The following is a 23,680-nucleotide window of genomic DNA, read 5'->3' on the forward strand; positions in this document are numbered from 1 at the left end:
GGAGATAAAAGGGACTTTGCCTTTTGTGTCCTGTGGCCAGGCTGGGGGGGGCTGTGACACGTGGAGATTGCTGACATAGCTCTCCTTTGCTGACCTTGACAGCATCAATAAAAGGGGTAGCACAGCTCCCTGCCCTCACTGTGGTGCCAAGGTGGGTGATCAGGGCTGGGGTGGGTGGTCAGGGCTGGGGTGGGTGATCAGGGCTGGGGTGGGTGATCAGGGCTTGGGTGGGTGATCAAGGCTGGGTTTGGAGCTGGAGGGAAGGTAGGAGAGAGTCCATTGGTGGGCCCAGGTCCTCAGTACCTGTAGCAGAGGATGCTCTTATGTTTGGAGTTGTGTGTTTACAGGCAGGGAGACCCACTGTCAGTCCTTGTGGGTTAGAGGGTCATACCCCAGTGTGCAACCCAGTCCCCGAGTTTCCTGCCATTGCCATCTTCCAGTGCCTGCTGCCTGGGACCACCTTGAATCACCACCCAGATTTTCAGGCCACCTCCTCCGCCTCTCACCACCATGATGGATGTGAGCGAACTTGGAGAATCCGCCTGCTATCTCCGCCAGGGCTACCAGGAATTGATGAAGGTGCACACTGTCCCATGGGATGGTAAGTGAGCGCAGAGAGGGGCCCAGCCATGGAGAAGCCCATGGACTCAGACTAGGAGTGAAGAGGGAGGGCTACCATTCTCCTTGATACTACAGAGGCACTAGGGCCTGGTACCTGGGACTTTCTCTCAGGTTCTGGGTGCCAGAGGCTAAAAATCACAGGGACCACGTGAATAAGATTGTGTGGCTACAGGCAAGGCTTGGTTTGTCCCTCTGTAAAATGGGATAATGTCACCTTGCTCTTGAAGTCTCCATGAAGACTCAGGCTGGACCTGGGCCTCTGAGATGAGACTGATGTGTGCAGGTGGCCTCCATGTCCACAAAACCTGTGCTGAGCTTATTTTTAGTGTTTTCCATGGAGCCAAAGCCTCTGTTTATTAGGGACAGGAATAAAGACTACTATTTATGACTGGATTGGCTCATAGTACAATAATAACATAGGCAGTATGTGTCTAGGGCTCACTGTGTGCCAGGCCCAGAGCTGATGACTTCCTGTGTATCCTCTCAATAATCTGGGCAGGTGGGAACCAAAGTAGAGCCAGACTCAGTGTTATGGAACATCTGGAGCTGTACATAGCCCTATGTTCAAAAGGGATAGCGCTTAGCTGGGCGTGGTGATGGCACACATCTCTACTATCAGCACTCAGAAGGCAGAGGTAGGCAGATCTTGGTGATTTGGAGGCCAGCCAGAGCTACATAGTGAGAACCTGCCTCAAAGGAAAGGAGAGGTGTCTCATGCTTGATTTGACATTCTTCTATTGTCATTTTAATTGTTTTCCTTTGTTTAAAATTTTAGCATGCAGAGTTGAGGATTTCCTTAGGGCATTAAAAATTTTTTTTAATGCGTTAAAGAACAAAACAAAATGCAGGAGCCTGGGTTGGAGTCTTGTTGTATGAATAGTTCTGACCAAGGCACATGGCTAGCAACTGGGAGGTCAGGGAACAGAACTTGCTGTCTGCATGAGTCCACATTTTTACCATCATAAAAAATCTGAGCTCTCAGAAGCTCTGGGGTGAGCTGACCAGTCAGGACAGAGTACAGGACACAGGACAGCCCCAAGTGTTCAGTGAGACAGGGAAGGTACAGGCTCCTGAAAGTTAGGAGCCCGATACTGAAGGCCTCCTCCACCTGGGACTTCAGCAGGCCGCGTGGCCTTTGCGGTTGAGGAAACAGGCCCCGAGAGAGAGAACGAAGGCTTCCCAGGTGGCAGGGAGCTGAGCCCAGGTGTGCAGTGTAGACCTTTACCCCGATCAGCTCCTGTGTGATCTCTAGGGACCTTCCCAGCTCTGCCCTGGGTTTGGATGAGTCCTCACTGGAACGCCTATGCCCTGGCAGAAGGGCTCAGGGTGGGGAATGGGGGGCGGGCATTGCTTATGTCCACGGTGTAGGAACCTCACTGGACACTTGGAGCCCCTCTCAAAGTCCGATCTTTCTGCAACCTAGGCAAGAAACGGGTCTGGGTGCCTGATGAACAGGATGCCTATGTTGAGGCCGAGGTCAAGACTGAAGCTGCTGGAGGCAAAGTCACCGTGGAGACCAAAGACCAGAAGGTTGAGCACCCTCTCCCTTGAGATTAGCCCGCCTGACCCAGGGTGCATCTCCTGACTGTCTGGATCAGCAGAGTGAATGAAGCAGGGTGGGGCTTGGCAGTATGTGGGTAGGAGAGAGTAAGGTCAGTTGGCGCATCTCTAGCCCTCATTACACATCTCCTTGGAAGGTGCTGACAGTGCGCGAAACGGAGATGCAACCCATGAACCCACCCCGCTTCGATTTGCTGGAGGACATGGCCATGATGACGCACCTCAACGAGGCTGCGGTGCTGCACAACCTGCGCCAGAGATACGCCCGCTGGATGATCTACGTGAGGCCTGGGCAGCTGTGGGCGGGGCCCCTGAGGGGGATGGGGGCCACTCATGGGGTGGGGCTACTAGTGGGGCGGGGCTAAGGGAAGAACCAGGGCTCAGAAGGAATGGGGTCTGGCGAACTGGACTAGAACAGGGCTGGAAGGGGGCTCTGGGGCTGAAGGAGCAGAACTGTGTAAGTGGCAGAGGGGAGGGCTAGAGGCACAACCCTGGGTGGACGAGGGGCCAGCCTAGAGCAATGACTTGGTGATGTCTAGGGTCTTGGAGTCAGGGCCAAGGCTGTGGGTGGGGCCTGAGATGTAGCTGCCTGCTTGTCACCACTGAAGGTTCAGCAAAGGACAGTGGGGTCAGTCATTACATGGGGCTCGAGCTGGAACAGGAGGAAGGGCTGTGCATGGCGTATCAGGAGGCTTCTTGAATATAGCAGGGGTTATGATGAGGCCGGGGAATGGAAACTTGGACATCTCCCTTCCCTCCCTCTAAAACTCCGTCTGTGAACTCCTTCTCCTCAGACATACTCCGGTCTCTTCTGTGTCACCATTAACCCGTACAAGTGGCTCCCGGTCTACACAGCCTCTGTGGTGGCTGCCTACAAGGGCAAGCGGCGCTCAGAGGCCCCGCCCCATATATATGCGGTGGCAGATAATGCCTACAACGACATGCTCCGCAGTAAGAGCCGCTCCCTCTCCACCCCTCAGCTCCAGGGTGGCCTCTGGTTAGGACTCCCTTCCCTTCCCTTGGCACTGCCCTCCTTTGGCACTACCCTAGCTATTCCGCCCTTGAGTCTGGAAGTCCTACTTGGTCTTTCCCACTGGGACTTTGGGTGGCGGCAACTGTCTCTGTGCCGTAGATGACCCAAGAGATCCACCTACGGTTAGTCCCTCACCCTGGCTGACACCCATACTCTCCCCCCTTTCCTCTAGACCGAGAGAACCAGTCTATGCTGATCACGTGAGTGGGGCTCTGGGCACGGAGTGGCAAGTACTAGCCATTTGGTGGTGGTGGTGAAGGAGGAGGGGGAAGAGGAGGAAGGGGAGGAGGAGGAAGGGGAGGAGGAGGAGGAAGAGGAGGAGGAGGAGGAGGAGGAGGAGGAGGAGGAGGAGGTGGTGCTGGTGCTGGTGATGCTGCTGGTGATGCTGCTGGTGGTGGTGGCGGCGGTGTGGTGAATCAAAGCTATTTTCTCAGGGTTAGATTCCAAGTTCTTAGGGCAGGCCTTTACCTCCTGGAGCCAATGTCCTCCCCTCTCCATTTATGGGTGGGGGGATAGAAAGCAGGTATTCAAACAGGGGAGTGGCCCCAAGCCCCTGCTGTCTCTCCCCAGAGCCGGAATCTCCCACCTGCCTTCACTGGTGGTGCTGCGATCTAGTTCCTCTTCCCCACTCTTCCCAGCATCTCCTCTTCTCTACCTCAGCCCTCATCCTTCCTTCGACTTCACGGGAACGTGGTCCGTTTCTGATGAATCGGGTTCCTATCCCGTCAGGCCAATACATGCAAACACACACACACACACACACACACACACACACACACACACACACACACAAAACCTTTAGTCTGCTAGTTACCTCACTCTGAAACCAGACAGAGCTGGATTCGGGCACTCACATTTCCATTTCTTGCTGTGTGCCTTTGGGCCCCTGAACCTCACCAGTAAGAACAGAACACTCTAACCTGCCTCACAAAAGAACAGCAGTGTGTTTGGATGTGAACCATGCGCAGGGCAGAGGCAGGCGCAGAATTTCTGAGGTTCCTTTCCATATCCATAAAATGATCGTGGTCTGCTCTGTGGGGTCTGCTGATGGAGGCGGGGTACCTGGAGTGGCACCAGGAGTTAAGTTAGTGCTCAGGAGGCAGTGGTCCACCATCTCACAGAGTGGTCTGTACCCGGGAGTTGGAATCTGGGGATACTGAGTTGGGAACAGAGATGGGAGAGGAGGGCTGGGGTTTGGGATCTGGGGGGATTAGAACAATGGGCACTGGTGACTCATGTTTGTGTTGTCCAAGCGGAGAGTCGGGGGCCGGTAAGACGGTTAACACCAAGCGGGTCATTCAGTACTTTGCCATCGTCGCTGCCCTGGGAGACGGGCCGGGCAAGAAGGCAGTAAGACTTGCCCACTTGGGCACCAATCCCCACTGCTTCTCGCTGGTTTTCTTTTCTTTTCTTTCTTTTTAAAATTGCAACCTCCCAGAACCCCCAGCCCTGCCTGAGCCTCCTACCTCGGTGAGAGACTCTGGCTTGAGCAAGGCTTGACCAGAAAACCTGTGGCCACCTCCTTTACTGTGTTAGGCCTGAGCCAGGCCTCGGCTACACAGATGGGAGCCACATCACTGCTCCCAGATGTTTTGTGTGGGTGTGACTTTTCCATGTGACCTTCACGGTTTTGAAGAGTTTACCAAGTGGGCTGCTTTTACCTGGAAGGGCCTGTTTTCTTGGACCATATGCCTATCGAAGACACTGTTAGCTGCTGCCGAGGAGAGGAGCGGGCTTATCCACAGATGCTGACTACCCGGAGCTGTGGGCTCTGGAGCTCTCGACAGTAGCACAGCCTGTGGTTTTAAGATGTTTTGAAATTTCTTTCTTTCTTTTTTTTTTTTTTGGTTTTTCATGACAGAGTTTCTCTGTGTAGCAGTCCTGGCTGGCCTCAAACTCACAGTAATCCACCTGCCTCTGCCTCCCAAGTGCTGGGACTAAAGGCATGCCCCACCACTGCCTGGCTCGAAGTTTCTTAAAACGGTGGAGACATGGGGCTTTTGTTGTTTTTAAGTGAACTATCCTATCTCTGGCCCACAGGCCAGCTGTTGAGAGCTCTGTGGCTTCCACAGACCCCCCACGTGCCAACACGGATGTGCGCTGTCTTCTCTTTCTGGGCCCAGGTTTTCTCTGAGCAACCCCCACTCCCGGTCCTGTTGAGCCTTGCTTTATTCTGGGGCGGCTTTCTTTTTCTTCTTATTTTTTTCTTCTTGCTGTATTTTCTTTCTTTCTTTCTTTCTTTTTTTTTTGTTTTATTTTTTTTTGTTGTCCCCCCTTCCCCTTTTCCTCATTTGATTGTCTTGGTTTTTGGATTTTGGTTTGGTTTTTGGTTTGGTTTTTGGTTGCAGCCATTGTTGTTTTTGTTGACTTTTTGATATTCTTTCTCCCCTTCCTTTCCTGCCATGTTTTTCCAAACCCCAAAAGACCTTTGAGGATACTGCAGAAAAGTGGGGTGACCCCCGTAACAGGAAAAGATGACAGGGCTAAAGCTGACAGGAACACAGCTGGAAGGGCTGGGGCAGGGGAGTACCTGCATAGGGAGGGGCTCTGATCCTGGAGTCAGGGCAGAGGGGCAGCTCAGAGAGAGGACAGAAGCCACGCACGGGAATTGGTGACTTAAAGCCTGTACTAACCCCTCCCCTTGGGCTCAGATGTGGTTAAACTAGCCAGAAAGTCCTGAACAAAAGCAGCGGGTGTGAGCTGGACAGGGAGGGCAGGTGTCTTTCCTGCCTCTGCCCAGCAATGTGTCCAGGGCACTTTTAAGTCGTGGGCTCCCTGGAGGTCAATACGTGAATGAGTGACCACAGAGTCCCTGGTGACATGTCATCCCAGAACCCGTTCCTCTCTTTCTTCTTAGGCTCTTGGCATTAGGGTAGAAGTGGGGAGGGGACATGAAAATGGAGGAAGAATGAAGTGAGGAGGGGACAAGGGAGTGTGGCCTCTGGGTTCTGTGTCCCTCTGGGTGAGACACAGAAGGGCATCACAGGAGGCAGGATGCTTGAGGTGACCCCCAGGACATAGACTTACTGTGCGGCCTTGAGCAAATCAGCTCCTTGCTCTGACAGAGCTAATCATTTGCAGCTGGCAGGGCCCCTTTGACTGTTAGTCTGCACACAGCACTAAAGACACACAGACACACAGACACACACACACACACACACACACACACACACACACACACACACACACACACAAAAACGAAGCACAGAACACATGTAAAGGGGCTGCCAGGGAGGTCAGGGTAGGAAGGTTTGGAGTTGGGAGAAGTCTCTGCTATCTCAGAGATCAGGGACGTCTTCTCAGAGGAGGAGGGGCTTTGACAGGCCTCTAAGGGAGAGAAGACTCTAGTCAGGCCCTTGTGTGGATATGGACAATGAAGAAATTCCTGAGAATCGAGAGACAAGTTGGACCTTAGTGCACAGGAGACCCAAGTGCCACCCTGTCTCAAGCCCTCAAGACTAAGCGTGCTTCCCCGCCTAGCACTTCTCAGTTATCCGCCCCAGGAAAGCTAGGTGTACAGAGTAGGGGAGGGTAGAACATGATGTTTACCATTACTAAATATTTGGGTGACTAACAACACTATCCTACTGACTGCTGTCCCGATGCCCCACCCCTTCCGGAGAGACCTCACATCCTCTGACATCTTCCTTCTCCTTCCAGCAATTTCTGGCAACAAAGACTGGGGTAAGTATAGGCCAGCTGTGGGGCAGACAACATTTACGGGGTCCTGGGGATGCCCATCTCTCCTTTCAACCAGAGATTCTATGGGTGGCCCTGACCGCTCCTTCTTCTGCCACCAGGGCACCCTTGAGGATCAAATCATCGAGGCCAACCCTGCCATGGAGGCTTTTGGCAATGCCAAGACCCTGCGGAATGACAACTCTTCCCGCTTTGTGAGTGGGCACAGTGGGGCATTGTGTGGCTGGGGTGGAGAAGGGTCGCGGTAGCCAAGGGGGCCCTGGTGGTGGGAAACAACAGGACTGAGGGTGGCGTGGTCCTTCTGCTGTAGGGCAAGTTCATCCGCATCCACTTCGGTCCCTCTGGGAAGCTGGCCTCTGCAGACATTGACAGCTGTGAGTCTGGGAGCGTGGGGCAGGTGCGGGAGGAGGGACAGAGGCTGAACTGAACAAATCCTTTGGCTTCCGTCTGCTCTGGCCATTGCTCTCCATCCCAAGCCAGTTCCCACTTGAGTCCTTCTCGTCCATCCTATTGGCCTCCTGGTCCCTCCTTTTCTGCTCTGTCTGCTAGTCAGGCTATGGTCCAAAGCTGATCGTATCCCGTCCCTGCTTCAAAACCTTCTCTAGGGAGTTAGGGAGAAGCCTCACGAGTAAAGTACTTACTGTGCAAGTACAAGGACCAGAGTTCAGGTCCCCAGCACCCATGTACATGCTGAGTGGGTGTGGTAGCCACTTGTAATCCCAGCCCTTGGGAGGCAGAGGAGGGAGACTTAGAGAAGCTGGATAGTAAGGGCTTCATTGATGAGCTCTGGGTTCAATTGAGAGACTTCTGCCTCAATATATAAGGTTGTAAGTGGTGGAAGAAGACACCAGAAACTCCCACAGAGGCAGACCCGAGTCCCATACGGTGACACATACTGTGTGTGCTGACCCGGGCACAGACACAGGCACCTCCACACATCCCGTGCCCCTGTGGCTGCTGCCTCCCACCCCTGTACGGCCCTGGTGTCTTTGTCTGGGGAGGTAAGGAGCTAGCAGGCCGGCACTCTCCTTTTCTGCAGATCTCTTGGAAAAGTCTCGAGTGATCTTCCAGCTGCCCGGTGAGCGTGGTTACCATGTCTACTACCAGATCCTCTCGGGGAAGAAGCCAGAGCTGCAGGGTGAGGGCCAGGATGGGGAATCAAAACCCAAAGAGACTGCCTGGCCCCCATCCGGCCAGGCCCTGGGATGGCTGTTCATCCTCTCTGCAGAGGTGTGGGATATCTCCACTCTCCTGGAGGCTCACAGCCTGTCTGTACCCCTCCCCGATTCTTCCTGCTGCTTCTTATTACCACTGAGCCCTCCTTGTAAAAGTAACTTTGGTGGTAGTTGTTACTGAGGGGTGACGTTGGTGGTGGTAGTGTGTGTGGCGGGGGGCTGTAGATAAGGGTGTGGGTGTTCCTGCGGTAGGAAACAGGCTTCTTAACACCATTGTACTGCCAAGATGGCAGCAGCTGCTCCTGCCATCCTGACACGAGAGCCCCCACCCAGTACCAAGGGAATCCAGTGGTAATCTATATCCACTTTGGCTTTTCCAACCCTTTGAAGGCAAAACCTGGTCCTCCCTTTGTTCCGGTACCCACCTCAGGATCTGGGCTAGAGGGCTGGCTGTGAACAGGGGTCAAAGGATGAGTGAGATTTACGGACTGAGGTTCACTCTCCAGAGAACCGTAAAGAACACACGCCCGGACACACACATGAACTTTAAAAAACGAAAAGGAAGGGGCTGGGCTTGGTGACGCCCAACTTTAATCCCAGCACTCAGGAAGCAGAGGTAGATGGATCTCTTTGAGTTTGAAGCTAGCCTCGTCTATAGAGTAAGTTCTAGTCCAGCCAAAGATATGTAGAGAGACCTTTCTCAACAAAACAAAATAAATATGTAAATAAATAAAATAAAAATTTGAAAGAGCTGAGTATAACTCAGTGGTAGAAAGTACTTGTCCAGGAGATACAGAGTCCTGCATTCCATCCCCAGTCTTCCCTGCACCCCCACTAAACACACACACACACACACACACACACACACACACACACAAGAAAAAAAAAAACCCTATGAAAAAGAAGCAGCCAGGCAGTCATGCCTGTAATTCCTGTACTCAGAGGCTGAGATGGGAGGATCTTAAGTTTATGGACAGCTTGGGCTACATAGAACCTATCTCATAAGACTAAGTAAATAAAAATAAATGATAAAAGAATCCAAAAGTCACATGCATGGATACTAAGGATCAGAAGCTCAGGTTCCAGAGAAGTCCTGGGAGAGAATCTAGACTTGCTGACAGGCTCCCCAGGGTCTCCAGATGGGATGGAGAGGGAAGGCAGCTTGTGACTACTCCGCCTGACTCACCTTTGGGGCATCTTGTCCACAGACATGCTGCTTCTGTCTATGAACCCCTATGACTACCACTTCTGCAGCCAGGGGGTCACCACCGTAGACAACATGGATGATGGAGAGGAACTGATTGCCACTGATGTATGCTCGGTGGAGGGTGGGGAGTGGGAGGTGGTGCCAAGCTGGGTTCCCATGGTGTGTGTGTGTGTGTGTGTGTGTGTGTGTGTGTGTGTGTGTGTGTATGTGTGTGTGTGTGTATGTGTGTGTGTGTGTGAACCTATGCGCAGGGTAGATACCAGGAAATATGACTGGTGTGGCGGTGCTTGGCTAGACTCTCAAGGACTCACTTCTCGGAAACCGATTTCTTTGTCCCACCTCAGCACGCAATGGATATCCTGGGCTTCAGTGTGGATGAGAAGTGTGCCTGCTACAAGATTGTGGGTGCCCTCCTGCACTTTGGCAACATGAAGTTCAAACAGAAGCAGAGAGAGGAACAGGCTGAGGCAGACGGCACGGAGAGTGAGGACCTCTAATCCCTGGCCTTTACCCCGACACCTTGTCCTGTACATGACCATCAATCCTTGTTCATAACCTTTGACCTCAGTGTTCTCTGTTCCTGTCTGAACTCTAGACCCTCCTGAGGGTGGCAATATGCAGGCCCTGATTCCTCCCAATCTTCCCCTTCTAACCCCACGCTGTGACAACAGACCCCACCCCAAAGTGCCCATATTGTTGACTTCCCTTGTCTAAGCCATGTTCCCTGCCAGGCGCTGACAAGGCTGCCTACCTGATGGGGGTCAGCAGTGGAGACCTCCTCAAAGGCCTTCTGCACCCCCGGGTTCGTGTGGGGAATGAGTATGTGACCAAGGGCCAGAGTGTGGAGCAGGTGAGATGCCTACAGACTAAGGCTCACCCAGAGACAGCTGAGGCAGGATCCCTTTCTTGCCAGGTCCCAATCCTGCCTTCCTGCATCCACAGGTGGTATTTGCTGTGGGGGCCCTGGCCAAGGCTACCTACGACCGGCTGTTCCGGTGGCTGGTGTCTCGGATCAATCAGACCCTGGACACAAAGCTGCCCCGACAGTTCTTCATTGGGGTCCTGGACATCGCTGGCTTTGAGATCTTTGAGGTGAGACCAGCTCTCAGCCACAGGCATTGCTCTGAAGCAGAGGCTGATGGGTGGGTGGGTATGGGGGACCGCATCCCTGCTTCCCCACGGGCCCCCGTGCCCATTCACAAGGAGCCTGCTGACTGTGGCACCACCCCTGGTAGTTCAACAGCTTCGAGCAGCTGTGCATCAACTTCACCAACGAGAAGCTACAGCAGTTCTTCAACCAGCACATGTTCGTGCTGGAGCAGGAGGAGTACAAGCGGGAGGGCATCGACTGGGTCTTCATCGACTTCGGCCTGGACCTGCAGCCTTGCATCGACCTCATCGAGAAGGTCAGAGCTCGGGTGGGGACCCTGCCCGAGTGCGTGTGTGCATATCAGCTGTGTATCAGCGTGTGGTTGTGCTCGGAGTGTGTGTATGTGTGCATGAGTGTGAATAGGGTTGCGTGGCTGTGCACATAGGTGTAAATAGGAACATGGGGGTAGAGGTGAATAGTGTCATAAGTGAGTAGGGATGGTAAAACTCCATTGTTGTGGGGTGTGTGCAGAACATACCTGAACCATCTTGCCAGCTCAGCACGTATTATGTTCTTTATGGACATGGTCCCAGTGTATAGTATGTTTTTCCTCTGAACATGCATTTTGAATGCTGTGAAGAAACCAGATAGGCCATGCAGAAGGTGACTCAAAGAGTTTCTGGCTATTGGGCATTTAATGGTTGGTCTTTTTATTTATTTTTCTTTTTTTTCCTCCGATTAAATAAGTATTGAAGTGAAATAATTTTCCCATTTGGTTAAGAAATGAAGGTGTGGGGCTGGAGAGATGGCTCAGTGGTTAAGAGCCCTTGCTTCACCTGGTGGTGGTGGTGGTGGTGGCACACGCCTTTGATCCCAGCACTCGAGAGGCAGAGGCAGGTGGATCTCTGTGAGTTCGAGGCCAGCCTGGTCTACAGAGGGAGTTCCAGGACAGGCTCCAAAGCTACACAGAGAAACTCAGTCTCGAAAAGCAAACAAACAAAGAGCACGTGCTTCTCTTGCAGAAGATCTTGTCAATTCCCGCCAACCACATAAGGCAACTCATAGCTGCCTGTAACTCGAGTCCCAAGGGATCCAATTCCCTCTGGCCTCCGTGGGCACATAAACTCATGCAGGCACACACATACACACACAAATAAACAAATGCTTATTTTTAAAAACATAGGTTTAGTAAAATGCAAGATCCCTATTTCTATTGAGTGTAGGAACCAAAATGCAGAGTTAGTTGGCCTTAAAAACCAAACCACGAGCCGGGCGGTGGTGGCGCACGCCTTTAATCCCAGCACTCGGGAGGCAGAGGCAGGCAGATCTCTGTGAGTTCGAGGCCAGCCTGGGCTACCAAGTGAGTCCCAGGAAAGGCGCAAAGCTACACAGAGAAACCCTGTCTCAAAAAACCAAAAAACAAAACAAAACAAAACAAAAAACAAACCACAACCAAAACCTAGTGTGTACAAGTGAGCCATGGATGTTAGTTAACAGAACACAGAGATGCCAGTCTGGTCTGCACACATAGGCAAAGAAGGGGACTGAAAGTCAAGCCACAAACCCTTCTCTCCTAGAAGGTGGGCTCCTGGGGATGGGGCTCGTCCCTGGCCCTCCTACAGATGGCTGGATTATGGATCTGAAACAGCTCCTAGAGGGAGCTAGTCTGGAGAACGAGAGTCTAAGAGCCCAGCCAGCATGGTCTGGCCCTTCAATCTTGCTCCTTGTCCTCAGCCTCTGGGCATTCTGTCCATCCTGGAGGAGGAGTGCATGTTCCCCAAGGCTTCAGATGCAAGCTTCAGGGCCAAGCTCTACGACAATCACTCTGGGAAGTCACCTAACTTCCAGCAGCCTCGCCCAGACAAGAAACGCAAGTATCAGGCTCACTTCGAGGTGGTCCACTATGCAGGCGTGGTAGGTGCCCACTGGAACTATACACTCAACAACTGTCCTCCCTTCCATCTTGGGATCACGACCTTGGGTCAACACTTGTCTCTGTAGGTCCCTTATAGCATCGTGGGCTGGCTGGAGAAGAACAAGGACCCCCTCAATGAGACAGTGGTCCCCATCTTCCAGAAGTCACAGAACAGACTCTTGGCCACCCTCTATGAGAACTACACAGGCTCTTGCTCCAGTGAGTACCGAGGGACACTCTGGTCATTCCCGTGGGTCCACAGAGTGGCATTCCCTGGCATGATCGGTTCTCGTATCTTTACTAGCTGAGCCCCCCAAGTCTGGGGTGAAAGAGAAGCGTAAGAAGGCAGCATCATTTCAGACGGTGTCCCAGCTTCACAAGGTGAGGTGTAGACAGGGCCCCCAGCAGCCCTGACCCTCTGAGCCTGCAGCGCCCTCCGCTTCCTGCCGCATCCCTGTGTCTTGGGTGGGCAGCTGTTAAGACTTGCAGTGATGTTTAGCTCCTCTCTACGTGAACATCACAGCAAGTCTGTGCTGCTGCCTGCCCCCATGCTGCCTGGGCAGGGCTGGGGGGAGGGGAAGCCATGGGAGTCGGCCCTGGGAGGGGGATGGAGATTTTGGTGGCGGATGGGGTGTCATAAGGAGCGAGAGATAAAGAACAGGCGTAGGTGCATTTGGGCCCCTCTGCTCAGTCCCCACTGGTCCCTATCCACTGCAGCATCCAATTCTGGTTCTCTGCCCCTCCTGTGCCTTCTCCCTGCTCTCCCCACTCCCAGGAGAACCTCAACAAGCTAATGACCAACCTACGGGCCACACAGCCCCACTTCGTCCGTTGCATCGTCCCCAACGAGAACAAGACTCCAGGTGGTGTCCCTGGGCTGGCCAGGATGGGGGAACTGGAGACGATCTCACCTTGCAGGGTCTGCACAGTCTCAGAGGCCTGGGTAGGGACCTAAAGGCCTGTCCTTAGGTTTTCTAACCTCTTCCTTTCATTCCCAACACACTTCAGGGGTCATGGATTCCTTCTTGGTGCTACACCAGCTACGCTGCAATGGGGTCCTGGAGGGGATCCGGATCTGTCGCCAAGGATTTCCCAACAGGCTGCTGTATGCAGACTTCAGGCAGCGGTGGGTGCTGGCTGCTTCAGCGCCTGCCTCTGTCAGCTCCCTTCTCCTGCTCTTAGATGAGGTGGAGCCTGGGGGAGTGGGAGGGACAAGTTACAGCCCGAAGGACAAAGAGAGGTTCTAGTCCCTGAGGAGGAGGCTCCATCCCAGGAGGCGGTTAAGGAGAGAAGTAAATAAACTTGTGGTATACGTCGGAGGTGGAGGCTGCAGGCTTTGCCAATTACTTGGATACAGAGTAAGAAAGGATAAGCCTACGGTGACTTCCGGGTTTTAGGTCTGAGCTACTGGATAGCAGATTTACTGAGCGACACAGAGACCCTGTCTCAAAGGAGGTAGCCTACACTCATGAGGACAGCTCCGGGGCTGTCATGTGGCCTCCATAGGCATGTGTATGTGTGCCTGTGCACACAAGTTTAAAACTAAACCTGGACTGGAGAGATGGCTCAATGGTTAAGAGCACCTGCTGCTCTCACAGAGGACCTGGGTTCAGTTTCTAGCACCCACATGGCGACTTAAAACCATACAACCAGCTGTGTGTGACTCCAGCTCCAGGGGCTCTGGCACCCTCCTCTGGTCTCCATGAGTACCTACAAGTAGGCAAAGCACTCATACACAGACAATTAAATAACAATTCTCAATCCTTCTGCCTCAGCATCCTGAATGCTGAGAGCACAGGCGTGTGTCATCACACCCAGTACACCACGTTTGTTTGTTTTTTTATTGTCTGGAAAACATACAGTAGCCCAATGACCCACACACCTTATTTAGTGAGTTTCCTCTAGTGAAGGGGCCTGGGCTGTCTCTGGGACTTGTCCTTCACAGCATGGCCACAGCCCACCTGTACACATGGGTGTATATGTCCATGTAAGTGGACATGCTAGGAATCCTTCCTCCTTTTGAATAGAATTCTCTCAAATTTTTTTTAAATTTGTGATATGGTCTAGCATACCACGTCTATGTTTTGTTTTGTTTTTGCCTTTAAGGAGCTATAAAAATTGCACATGCCCTTTATAAAAACCACATCCATTTACAAACGCACTAAAATGCACTTTAAGTCATCAAGCCCATTTTTGAGACAGGGTCAGGCCAGGTAACCAGGCTGGCCTCAAGGATCTTCCCACCTCTGCCTCCCAAGTGCTGGGATCTTGGATGTGTGCCACACACCTGGCCCCTGCGCTGAGGTTTGTACAGAATGTGCCGTATCCCCCAGTACGGCAACACTCCCCCCTGCCGTCTCTGAGCGGTCAGGCAGTCACAGTTCTCTTGCTACAGCTCCTTGGCTTCCCATTCATGGCCTGTGCTCTGTCCCGTCCATGTCAGCTTCTCCCTGATCTCCTAGGTACCGCATCCTGAACCCCAGTGCCATTCCAGATGACACCTTTGTGGACAGCAGGAAGGCCACAGAGAAGCTGCTGGGCTCCCTGGACATCGACCACACTCAGTATCAGTTTGGCCACACCAAGGTTAGGGAGCACTGGAGTTAGGGCTGAACCTGGGTGCACCCGCTCACATTGGGCAGGGGTCCCACTCGGCTGCACCCTGCCCTTAGGTGTTCTTCAAGGCTGGGCTTCTAGGCATCTTGGAAGAGCTCCGGGACCAGCGCCTGGCTAAGGTGTTGACGCTGCTGCAGGCCCGGAGTCGGGGCCGCCTCATGCGCCTGGAGTACCAGCGCATGCTAGGAGGAAGGTAGCCATGGGATGAGGGATGGGAAGGAAGGGTGGGAAGGGACGGGGGGGTGTAGGTGTGACCACTGTCCCCATGGCTACAAGGCTCTCCCACCCTGCCACCCTGCCTAGGTTGTCCCCCATGGCTGGTTGGGGTGAGGTTCTGCGTCACACCTGTTTTTACACCTTAAAATTGGAGTGAGAGCCAGAGAGATGCTCAGTAGGTAAAGGCACCTGCTGCCATGCCTGCTAAGTTCAATCCCCAGGATCCACATGGTGGAAAGAGAGAACTGACCTCCATGTGTGTGCTGTGGTACACAAGTACACACACACACACACACACACACACACACACACACACACACACACACACTAAAAATAATATAGTTTTAGAAGTTGGGGTGAGAGCGCAGCCAGAGTGTGGCCCGGAGGGTAACAGCATTTAGTGCTTCCCAGATTTGAACTGCATGTCTTATTTATCGCTTGCTTGGTTAAGGTAGAGGCAGCCCTCTCGGGTGGGTACCTCTCAACCGAGGAGTCGAACAGTCTGACCACAGGGCCTGGTAGCTTAGCTGTCTCCAGACACCTGCAGAGGCCACCTATTGGATATGTGGAGGTTATGGACCTTGCCTTGGAGGTGGATCTGTGGCTGCTCCCCAGACTCCCCCAGAGGACTGCTGGGAAGACTACAGAGAGAGGCCAGGGCACCTTGAAGGGGTAGAGCTTCACAGGATCTGTGCCCCCCCAGGGATGCCCTGTTTACCATCCAGTGGAACATCCGGGCCTTCAATGCCGTCAAGAACTGGTCCTGGATGAAGCTCTTCTTCAAGATGAAGCCACTGCTGCGCTCGGCACAGGCAGAGGAGGAGCTGGCGGCGCTGCGGGCCGAGCTGCGGGGGCTGCGCGGGGCACTGGCTGCTGCTGAGGCCAAGCGTCAGGAACTGGAGGAGACTCACGTCAGTGTCACTCAGGAGAAGAACGACCTGGCCCTGCAGCTGCAGGCAGTGAGTGAGACAAGGAAGGGCAAGACAGTCCAGGTGGTTCCGATGAAAACTCTAACCAGATGTGGGCGGGGCAGCCCTGGAGGGTTCTAGGTACTCTGACCTGTGCTGTCTTCCTACCCTGGAAGTACCAGGAGATGAGGCCTGTAGGCCTTGACCATCCACATGTCCTAAAGCTAAAGCTGCAGGAGAGCCCCAGCTCCACCATCCCCAATCCCCCTGAAATAGACCCCTGCTCCCTTCTCTGGTTCAGGGACACAGGGCTCCCTGAGGCAGGTAACAGGGTCCTACCTAGAGGGCAGAGGTCAAAGTCTGGAAACTCCCCAGCACAGTTTTTGACGTCGCTTGGATCCCAGCCCCAGGCTGATGCTGGAGATGGTTCCAGGGAAGACACAGCCATGATGGTTATAAAACTCCCCTTCTAGTAGGGAGGTTATGCAATAGGCAGTGTGGAAACGTGAAAGAACACTGTCTCCTCCTGGGATGGCCTTTGGTGCTGCTCCATGGTGGGCAGGGCCTGGCCTGCACCCATCCACACTGCCCTCAGAGGGTGGCAGCTCCGAACAAGCAAATGCACTGTGGGGCTTCTCTCCGAGAGCACTTAGGCCTCATGGGATGCCTGCATTATGGCTAATGTTAATCCTTAACAGCACCATTTCTGTCCCTGTGTCCAAGGTCCTGGTGAGGCCCCTACAATAGTCTCCAGAGCCCAGCAGAGTGTGGGTGCTTCAACTCATCTATCCAATTGAATTGCCAACATTTGCCTCATTGGAGCTGCTTTTGTGAGGATGAATGGCCTTTGTTTCTCAGGGTTGGGCTCCTCTTTAATCTGGCTCCCCCACCCCGCCCCTCAGGAGCAGGACAACCTAGCGGATGCAGAGGAGCGCTGCCACTTGCTGATCAAGTCCAAGGTGCAGCTCGAGGCGAAGGTGAAGGAGCTGAATGAGCGCCTGGAAGATGAGGAGGAAGTGAATGCTGACCTGGCCGCCCGCAGGCGCAAGCTGGAGGATGAGTGCACGGAGCTCAAGAAGGACATTGATGACCTGGAGTTGACACTGTCCAAGGCTGAGAAGGAGAAACAAGCCACTGAGAATAAGGTGTGGGGTGGGCCTGAGCTGGGGGCCAGTTTAGGGTTAGGCAGCTGCAAGGTCCCCTTCTGGCTCTGTTGGCCCCCTGCTGTGTGGCCTGAGGCAGGTGACTGCCTCCGGTGAGCCTCAGTGTTCTCATCTGTCAAGTCGGGGTACCAGCACTTTATCTCATTAGGGTGCCTGAGGATTTGGTGTGTAACTGGCCGTTGCTGGGTCTTGCACACAGTAGGTGCTTAGTAAATGCTAGCAATTATCGTCTGTCATGGACTGCAAGCTTGCTGGAGGGGGCAACTCCTCTGAACTGCAAATCCCTCTGTCACAGAGACCTCATGGTGCCCATGGTTGCCAACATGTATTGACTCTGTCAGAGGGGAGAGGAAAGTAAGGCTGTTTGGGTTCTCACAGGGGCTGAAGATAAAGCCAAGACCAGAACACAACTCACTGAATACCTGTTGATATTGTAAATGGCTGCCACCCACAAGTCTCTTACTCAGGGCCAGGCACCGTGCTTGGCTATGAGCCTTTACATGAATCCTCTACATAGCTTGAGGAGATATGAAACCCTGGGGCAGGAATGGCGAGGCTCGGTGCAGTGGCCTGCCTGCATCCCGCAGCTGGAAGGGGTGAACCCCTGGGGCAGGAATGGCGAGGCTCGGTGCAGTGGCCTGCCTGCATCCCGCAGCTGGAAGGGACGGCTGCTCAGAGCCGCCAGCGGGGAGGAACGGACCCACAGTGACTCGGGGGGCCTCGGCACAGGTGAAGAACCTGACAGAGGAGATGGCAGCGCTGGATGAATCCGTGGTCCGACTGACCAAGGAGAAGAAGGCCCTGCAGGAGGCTCACCAGCAGGCTCTGGGTGACCTGCAGGCCGAGGAAGACCGTGTGAGTGCGCTGGCCAAGGCCAAGATCCGGCTGGAGCAGCAAGTAGAGGATGTGAGTTGGAGGACCCTGGGGGACTGTCAGGGTGGCACAGGGACGGCCTGCTCCAGGCTGAGCCCCACTGCCTCACAGCTGGAGTGCTCCCTGGAGCAAGAGAAGAAGCTACGCATGGACACCGAACGTGCCAAGCGCAAACTCGAAGGGGACCTGAAGCTGACGCAGGAGACGGTGACAGACACCACCCAGGACAAGCACCAGCTGGAGGAGAAGTTGAAGAAGTAGGTGTGGGGTGGGCAGGGTCTCCGAGCCTGATGGGCTCTCCTTCCCCGCTGAATTCCCGCAGCTCTGTTGCTGTGGGGGAGAATACCAGGGCAGGTGTCATGTCCTGCCCTCTCTGGACCAGGGCTGAGGACAGCAGATGTGGACGACTGAGGCTCCTTAGGGCTTCAGGGAGGGAGGCAGACAAGGGGGTAGGTAGCAGTTAGGGCCAGGGCTGGCTCATCCCCCCGTGTACTCCCAGGAAGGATTCAGAGCTGAGTCAGCTGAACCTGCGGGTGGAAGACGAGCAGCTCCTGGGGGTCCAGCTGCAGAAGAAGATCAAGGAGCTACAGGTGTGCACGGTGGCAGTGGGGAATGCCCTGGGTAGACCAGGCCCCGGTCAGAGGCTCATGAAGCTGCTCCCCTCTACCCAGGCGCGGGCAGAGGAGCTGGAGGAGGAGCTGGAGGCTGAACGAGCAGCCCGGGCCCGCGTGGAAAAGCAGCGAGCAGAGGCAGCCCGGGAGCTGGAGGAGCTCAGTGAGAGGCTAGAGGAGGCTGGTGGAGCCTCCGCTGGGCAGCGCGAGGGCTGCCGCAAGCGTGAGGCCGAGCTGGGCCGCCTGCGGCGGGAGCTGGAGGAGGCAGTTCTGAGACACGAGGCCACCGTGGCTGCCCTGCGCCGGAAGCAGGCAGACGGGGCGGCAGAGCTGAGCGAGCAGGTGGACAGCCTGCAGCGGATCCGGCAGAAACTGGAAAAGGAGAAGAGTGAGCTGCGCATGGAGGTGGACGATCTGGGGGCCAGCGTGGAGACTCTGGCCCGCGGCAAGGTCTGCCTCCTTCCTGCCTCTAAAGCACTTTTGACTCCGCAGCTCACCCAGCTCTTTGTCCGCTGGCCACTTGATGCCAATACTCCACAGCAGCATTGACCTCCTGACCCCTGAGTGCTTGTTTAACCTGGCATCTAAGCCCCAGCTCCCTACCAGTCCTGACCTCTAACCCTGACTGCTCAACTTCATTCCCTGGCTCCAGATTGTTCCCATTCACATCCAAACCTTGGTCCTCCCACCCAGTAAAAGTATGACCCCAGCTCTTTACTCCTGAATTCAGACTTAACATCTGCCTTTACACTGTTCTTGTCCTGAACCCCAGCACCCAACTCAGACCCCCCCTACACACACACCCCATCAACCTAATCCTAACACCTGTTCCCAGCAGATTCCAGATCTAGTTCCTAATTCCTGACTCGCTGACCTTGGTGTGGGTTCTGAGGCTCGCAGTGTGTGCCCACATTAGGAACTCTGACCCGGAAACCCGGAACTCAATCTCCTTTTGATCCCTAGTCTCACACCTAGTGTTCCAGGTCCCAATCTCAGGCCCCCATCTCCGACTGGCAGCCCCTGGATCCTGCCCTTGGATGCACAAACTTGACCTCTGACTCCACGTTCCAGGCCAGTGCGGAAAAGCTGTGCAGGACCTACGAGGACCAGCTAAGCGAGGCCAAGATCAAGGTGGAGGAGCTGCAGCGGCAGCTGGCTGACGCCAGCACCCAGCGGGGCCGGTTACAGACAGAGAATGGTGAGGCCCGGGTTCGCTGGGCTAGGCCAGGCAGGGTTTAGGTGGTCCGCTCAACCGACTGACTGGCCCGCCGGCCCCTTCACCTGCAGGGGAGCTGGGCCGCCTGCTCGAAGAGAAAGAATCTATGATCAGCCAGCTGAGCCGAGGGAAGACCTCGGCAGCCCAGAGTCTGGAGGAACTGCGGAGGCAGTTGGAGGAGGAGAGCAAGGTGGGTTGGCCCCGCCAAGTGCGGGGCAGACAGGTGGGCCCTGAGGCCACCCGCTTGGATGGATGCTGAGGCCGCCGGTGTCCCTGCAGGCCAAGGGTGCACTGGCTCACGCAGTGCAGGCTCTGCGTCACGACTGCGACCTCCTCCGAGAGCAGCACGAGGAAGAGTCGGAGGCTCAGGCTGAGCTGCAGCGGCTGCTGTCCAAAGCCAATGCTGAGGTGGCCCAGTGGAGGAGCAAGTATGAGGCAGATGCCATCCAGAGGACCGAGGAGCTGGAGGAGGCCAAGTGAGTGGCTGGTGTCTAGACCATGACCAATGAGAGAGTCACGCCTGTATGCCTGTCTGTATGTGGTGGTGGGGACTCTGGGGTCCTTTCCCCAGCTCCCTAGTCCACCCTGCCTGGTGCGTGGTCCAGGAAGAAGCTGGCCCTGCGGCTGCAGGAGGCAGAAGAAGGTGTAGAGGCTGCAAATGCCAAATGCTCCTCCCTGGAGAAGGCCAAGCTGCGGCTGCAGACAGAGTCAGAGGATGTGACCTTGGAGCTGGAGCGGGCCACCTCAGCCGCTGCTGCCCTCGATAAGAAGCAGCGGCACTTGGAGCGGGCACTGGAGGAGCGGAGGCGGCAGGAGGAGGAGATGCAGCGGGAACTTGAGGCCACACAGAGGGAGGCCCGAGGTCTGGGCACGGAGCTCTTTCGGCTGCGGCATAGCCACGAGGAGGCGCTCGAGGCCCTGGAGACACTCAAGCGGGAGAACAAGAATCTGCAGGGTAGGACCTGAGGTCCAGAGCACTTTAGGGTCACCTTGGGATTGGGGGGAGGAAAGTAACCTGGGGCAGGGCAGATGTGAGAGTGAGTCCTTCCTCTGTGCTCTGTTCACCCTGCAGAGGAGATCAGTGACCTCACAGACCAGGTCAGCCTCAGTGGGAAGAGCATCCAGGAACTGGAGAAAGCCAAGAAGGCGCTGGAAGGGGAGAAGAGCGAGCTGCAAGCCGCACTGGAGGAGGCTGAGGTCAGGGCTGGCCGCACGGGGGTGGGGTGGGGGGTGGGGGTGGACTCTGGTCCACGGCTCCCTGGCCTCATTGGTCCCCAGATAGCTGCCCAGTCCCCTCACCCAACAGTGCTGATCCACATCCCCACATCCCCAGGGGGCACTGGAGCTGGAAGAGACGAAGACTCTGCGGATCCAGCTGGAGTTGTCCCAGGTCAAGGCAGAAGTGGACCGGAAGTTGGCGGAGAAGGATGAGGAATGCACCAACCTGAGGTCTCTGGAAAGCAGTCTTGCTGTGCCTATGGTGGCACATTGGCAGGAACTGCTAGTCTGTCCCTGCCACAGGAGTAGGGTACTTCCATTCCAGAGGTGATCCTCCACAAGTCTAAAGGACGCTCAGGGCCAGAGTTCAGTCCCTGTCCCCCTGGCCTCTAGTGAATGAACTTACTGTTTTTTTTTGGCAAGTCACAAGGGGCTTTAAAACAGAGGGAAACAATTCACTTGCTCCCCAAATGGGTTCCCATCTCCATGGGTCCTAGGGCATGACGCCACAGGGAAGGCCAGACCTACTCCATGCCTGTATGCGAAGACTGCCCTTTATGCCTCCCTCACAGGCGCAACCACCAGCGAGCAGTGGAGTCCCTACAGGCCTCCCTGGATGCAGAGACTAGGGCCCGCAATGAAGCGCTGCGGCTCAAGAAGAAGATGGAGGGGGACCTCAATGACCTGGAGCTACAGCTGGGCCACGCCACCCGCCAGGCCATGGAGGCACAGGCGGCTACCAGGCTGCTGCAGGCCCAGCTCAAGGAGGAACAGGCGGGGCGGGACGAGGAGCAGCGGCTAGCTGCTGAGCTCCGCGAACAGGGCCAGGCCCTGGAGCGCAGGGCTGCACTGCTGGCTGCTGAGCTGGAAGAGCTGCGGGCTGCCCTGGAACAGGGTGAGCGCAGCCGGCGGCTGGCTGAGCAGGAGCTGCTGGAGGCCACAGAGCGCCTCAATCTCCTGCATTCACAGGTGGGGACCGGCCGAAGATGTCCTCCAGGATGGGGGGGGGGGGGTGAGCAGAGCCCTGCTGACTAGCCGAGTCTCTGCTCTCCTTAGAACACAGGCCTCCTGAACCAGAAAAAGAAGCTGGAGGTGGACTTGGCCCAGCTGAGTGGGGAGGTGGAGGAGGCGGCGCAGGAGAGGCGGGAAGCCGAGGAGAAGGCCAAAAAGGCCATCACTGACGTGAGGCTGGGCCAGGGTTGGGGATGAGTGGGTACAGAGCCCAAAGGGCTGCCTTTGCCCCCTCCCCACCATGCTATCCCCCCACCCCACTCGCCATAGGCAGCTATGATGGCTGAGGAGCTGAAAAAGGAGCAGGACACCAGCGCACATCTGGAACGAATGAGGAAGACACTCGAACAGACGGTGCGGGAGCTGCAGGCACGCCTTGAGGAGGCCGAGCAGGCCGCCCTCCGGGGCGGGAAGAAGCAAGTGCAGAAGCTGGAGGCCAAGGTGTGTGCAGCCCTCCCAGTCCTTCCCCTGTACGGCTGAGGCTGGGCCGGCTCAGCTAACAGTCTACCTCCGACTGCTCCACAGGTGCGGGAGCTGGAGGCGGAGCTTGATGCGGAGCAGAAGAAGCATGCTGAGGCCCTCAAGGGGGTGCGCAAACATGAGCGCCGGGTCAAGGAGCTTGCATACCAGGTGGGTGATAGGGTCCATCCCAGTGGCCCTGGAGCTAACCCAGTCCAGGCGAACCCTAAGATCCCTTTGTTGGCCCAGACGGAGGAGGACAGGAAGAACCTGGCTCGCATGCAGGACCTGGTGGACAAGCTGCAGAGCAAGGTCAAGAGCTACAAGCGTCAGTTTGAGGAGGCGGTGAGCACACTGGGGGCCAGGCATCTGGGACTGTTCCAGATGCCAGTGGTGAGCTACTTTCAACTGCAGGTCTTGCAGCCGCTGCACTAAAGGGTGACAGCCATGTCCTCTCAACTCAGGGACTTCTATGGCTAAAGCATGGGTCACTTATCGCTTTAGAAGAGACTGAACTGTTTCCTTCCTCTGTCCAGGCCTGGGGATGGCCTATGGGCAAGGACACACGGGCACCTCTTAAAGGATAGTCTCCACTCTGGGTCTGAGTACGGGGAAGGCTGGTGATGGAAGAGTGGAGGGAGGACCGGGAGAAACCAGCTGCTTTCTGGGCTGGGAGCAGGATAGCCATTTGTTACCAATGGGAACCAAGGCCCTGCCTATGCCTCTAGGAGCAGCAGGCCAGCACCAACCTGGCTAAGTACCGCAAGGCCCAGCACGAGCTGGACGATGCTGAGGAGCGCGCAGACATGGCCGAGACCCAGGCTAACAAGCTGCGGGCAAGGACCAGGGATGCCCTGGGCCCCAAGGTGAGGAGGCCTCTGTGCTGGGTGTGCTGAAGCTGGGCAGACACGGGTGTAGCTCAGTCTCTTTCTCATCTCTCAGCACAAGGAGTGACACCCCAGACTCTGAAGAGGTTACCCTGGTCTGAAGAGGCTGCCGGTCTGCTGTCGCCTGTCTGTGGCCACCCCCTGCTCCCTGGAACTCTGAATAAACGCCACGTCTTCACAAGCACCACCGTCCTTATTTCAT

General features: G+C 55.4%; 1 protein-coding gene across 1 annotated transcript; it reads left to right on the forward strand.

Moving 5' to 3' along the window:
- The first annotated feature begins 444 nt into the window (after positions 1-444).
- Myh7b (myosin heavy chain 7B) lies at positions 445-23,623 on the forward strand. Its single transcript, XM_052726696.1, has 40 exons — positions 445-601; positions 2,045-2,151; positions 2,319-2,462; positions 2,976-3,132; positions 3,387-3,414; positions 4,468-4,564; positions 6,875-6,898; positions 7,015-7,107; positions 7,224-7,287; positions 7,953-8,051; positions 9,297-9,400; positions 9,640-9,778; positions 10,027-10,145; positions 10,238-10,387; positions 10,531-10,701; positions 12,120-12,299; positions 12,387-12,519; positions 12,605-12,681; positions 13,076-13,163; positions 13,309-13,426; positions 14,763-14,886; positions 14,973-15,109; positions 15,836-16,091; positions 16,943-17,185; positions 17,933-18,109; positions 18,188-18,333; positions 18,576-18,666; positions 18,748-19,137; positions 19,759-19,885; positions 19,975-20,093; positions 20,183-20,379; positions 20,509-20,858; positions 20,976-21,100; positions 21,237-21,352; positions 21,694-22,090; positions 22,178-22,303; positions 22,403-22,573; positions 22,658-22,762; positions 22,841-22,936; positions 23,320-23,623. The coding sequence occupies exons 1-40, from the start codon at positions 511-513 to the stop codon at positions 23,485-23,487; spliced, it is 5,844 nt and encodes a 1,947-aa protein (XP_052582656.1). The 5' UTR covers positions 445-510; the 3' UTR covers positions 23,488-23,623.
- Positions 23,624-23,680: the final 57 nt, after the last annotated feature.

This window comes from Peromyscus californicus, unplaced genomic scaffold, assembly GCF_007827085.1.
Source record: "Peromyscus californicus insignis strain IS unplaced genomic scaffold, ASM782708v3 Scaffold_7__1_contigs__length_154581171, whole genome shotgun sequence".
NCBI classification, from domain to species: Eukaryota; Metazoa; Chordata; class Mammalia; order Rodentia; family Cricetidae; genus Peromyscus; species Peromyscus californicus.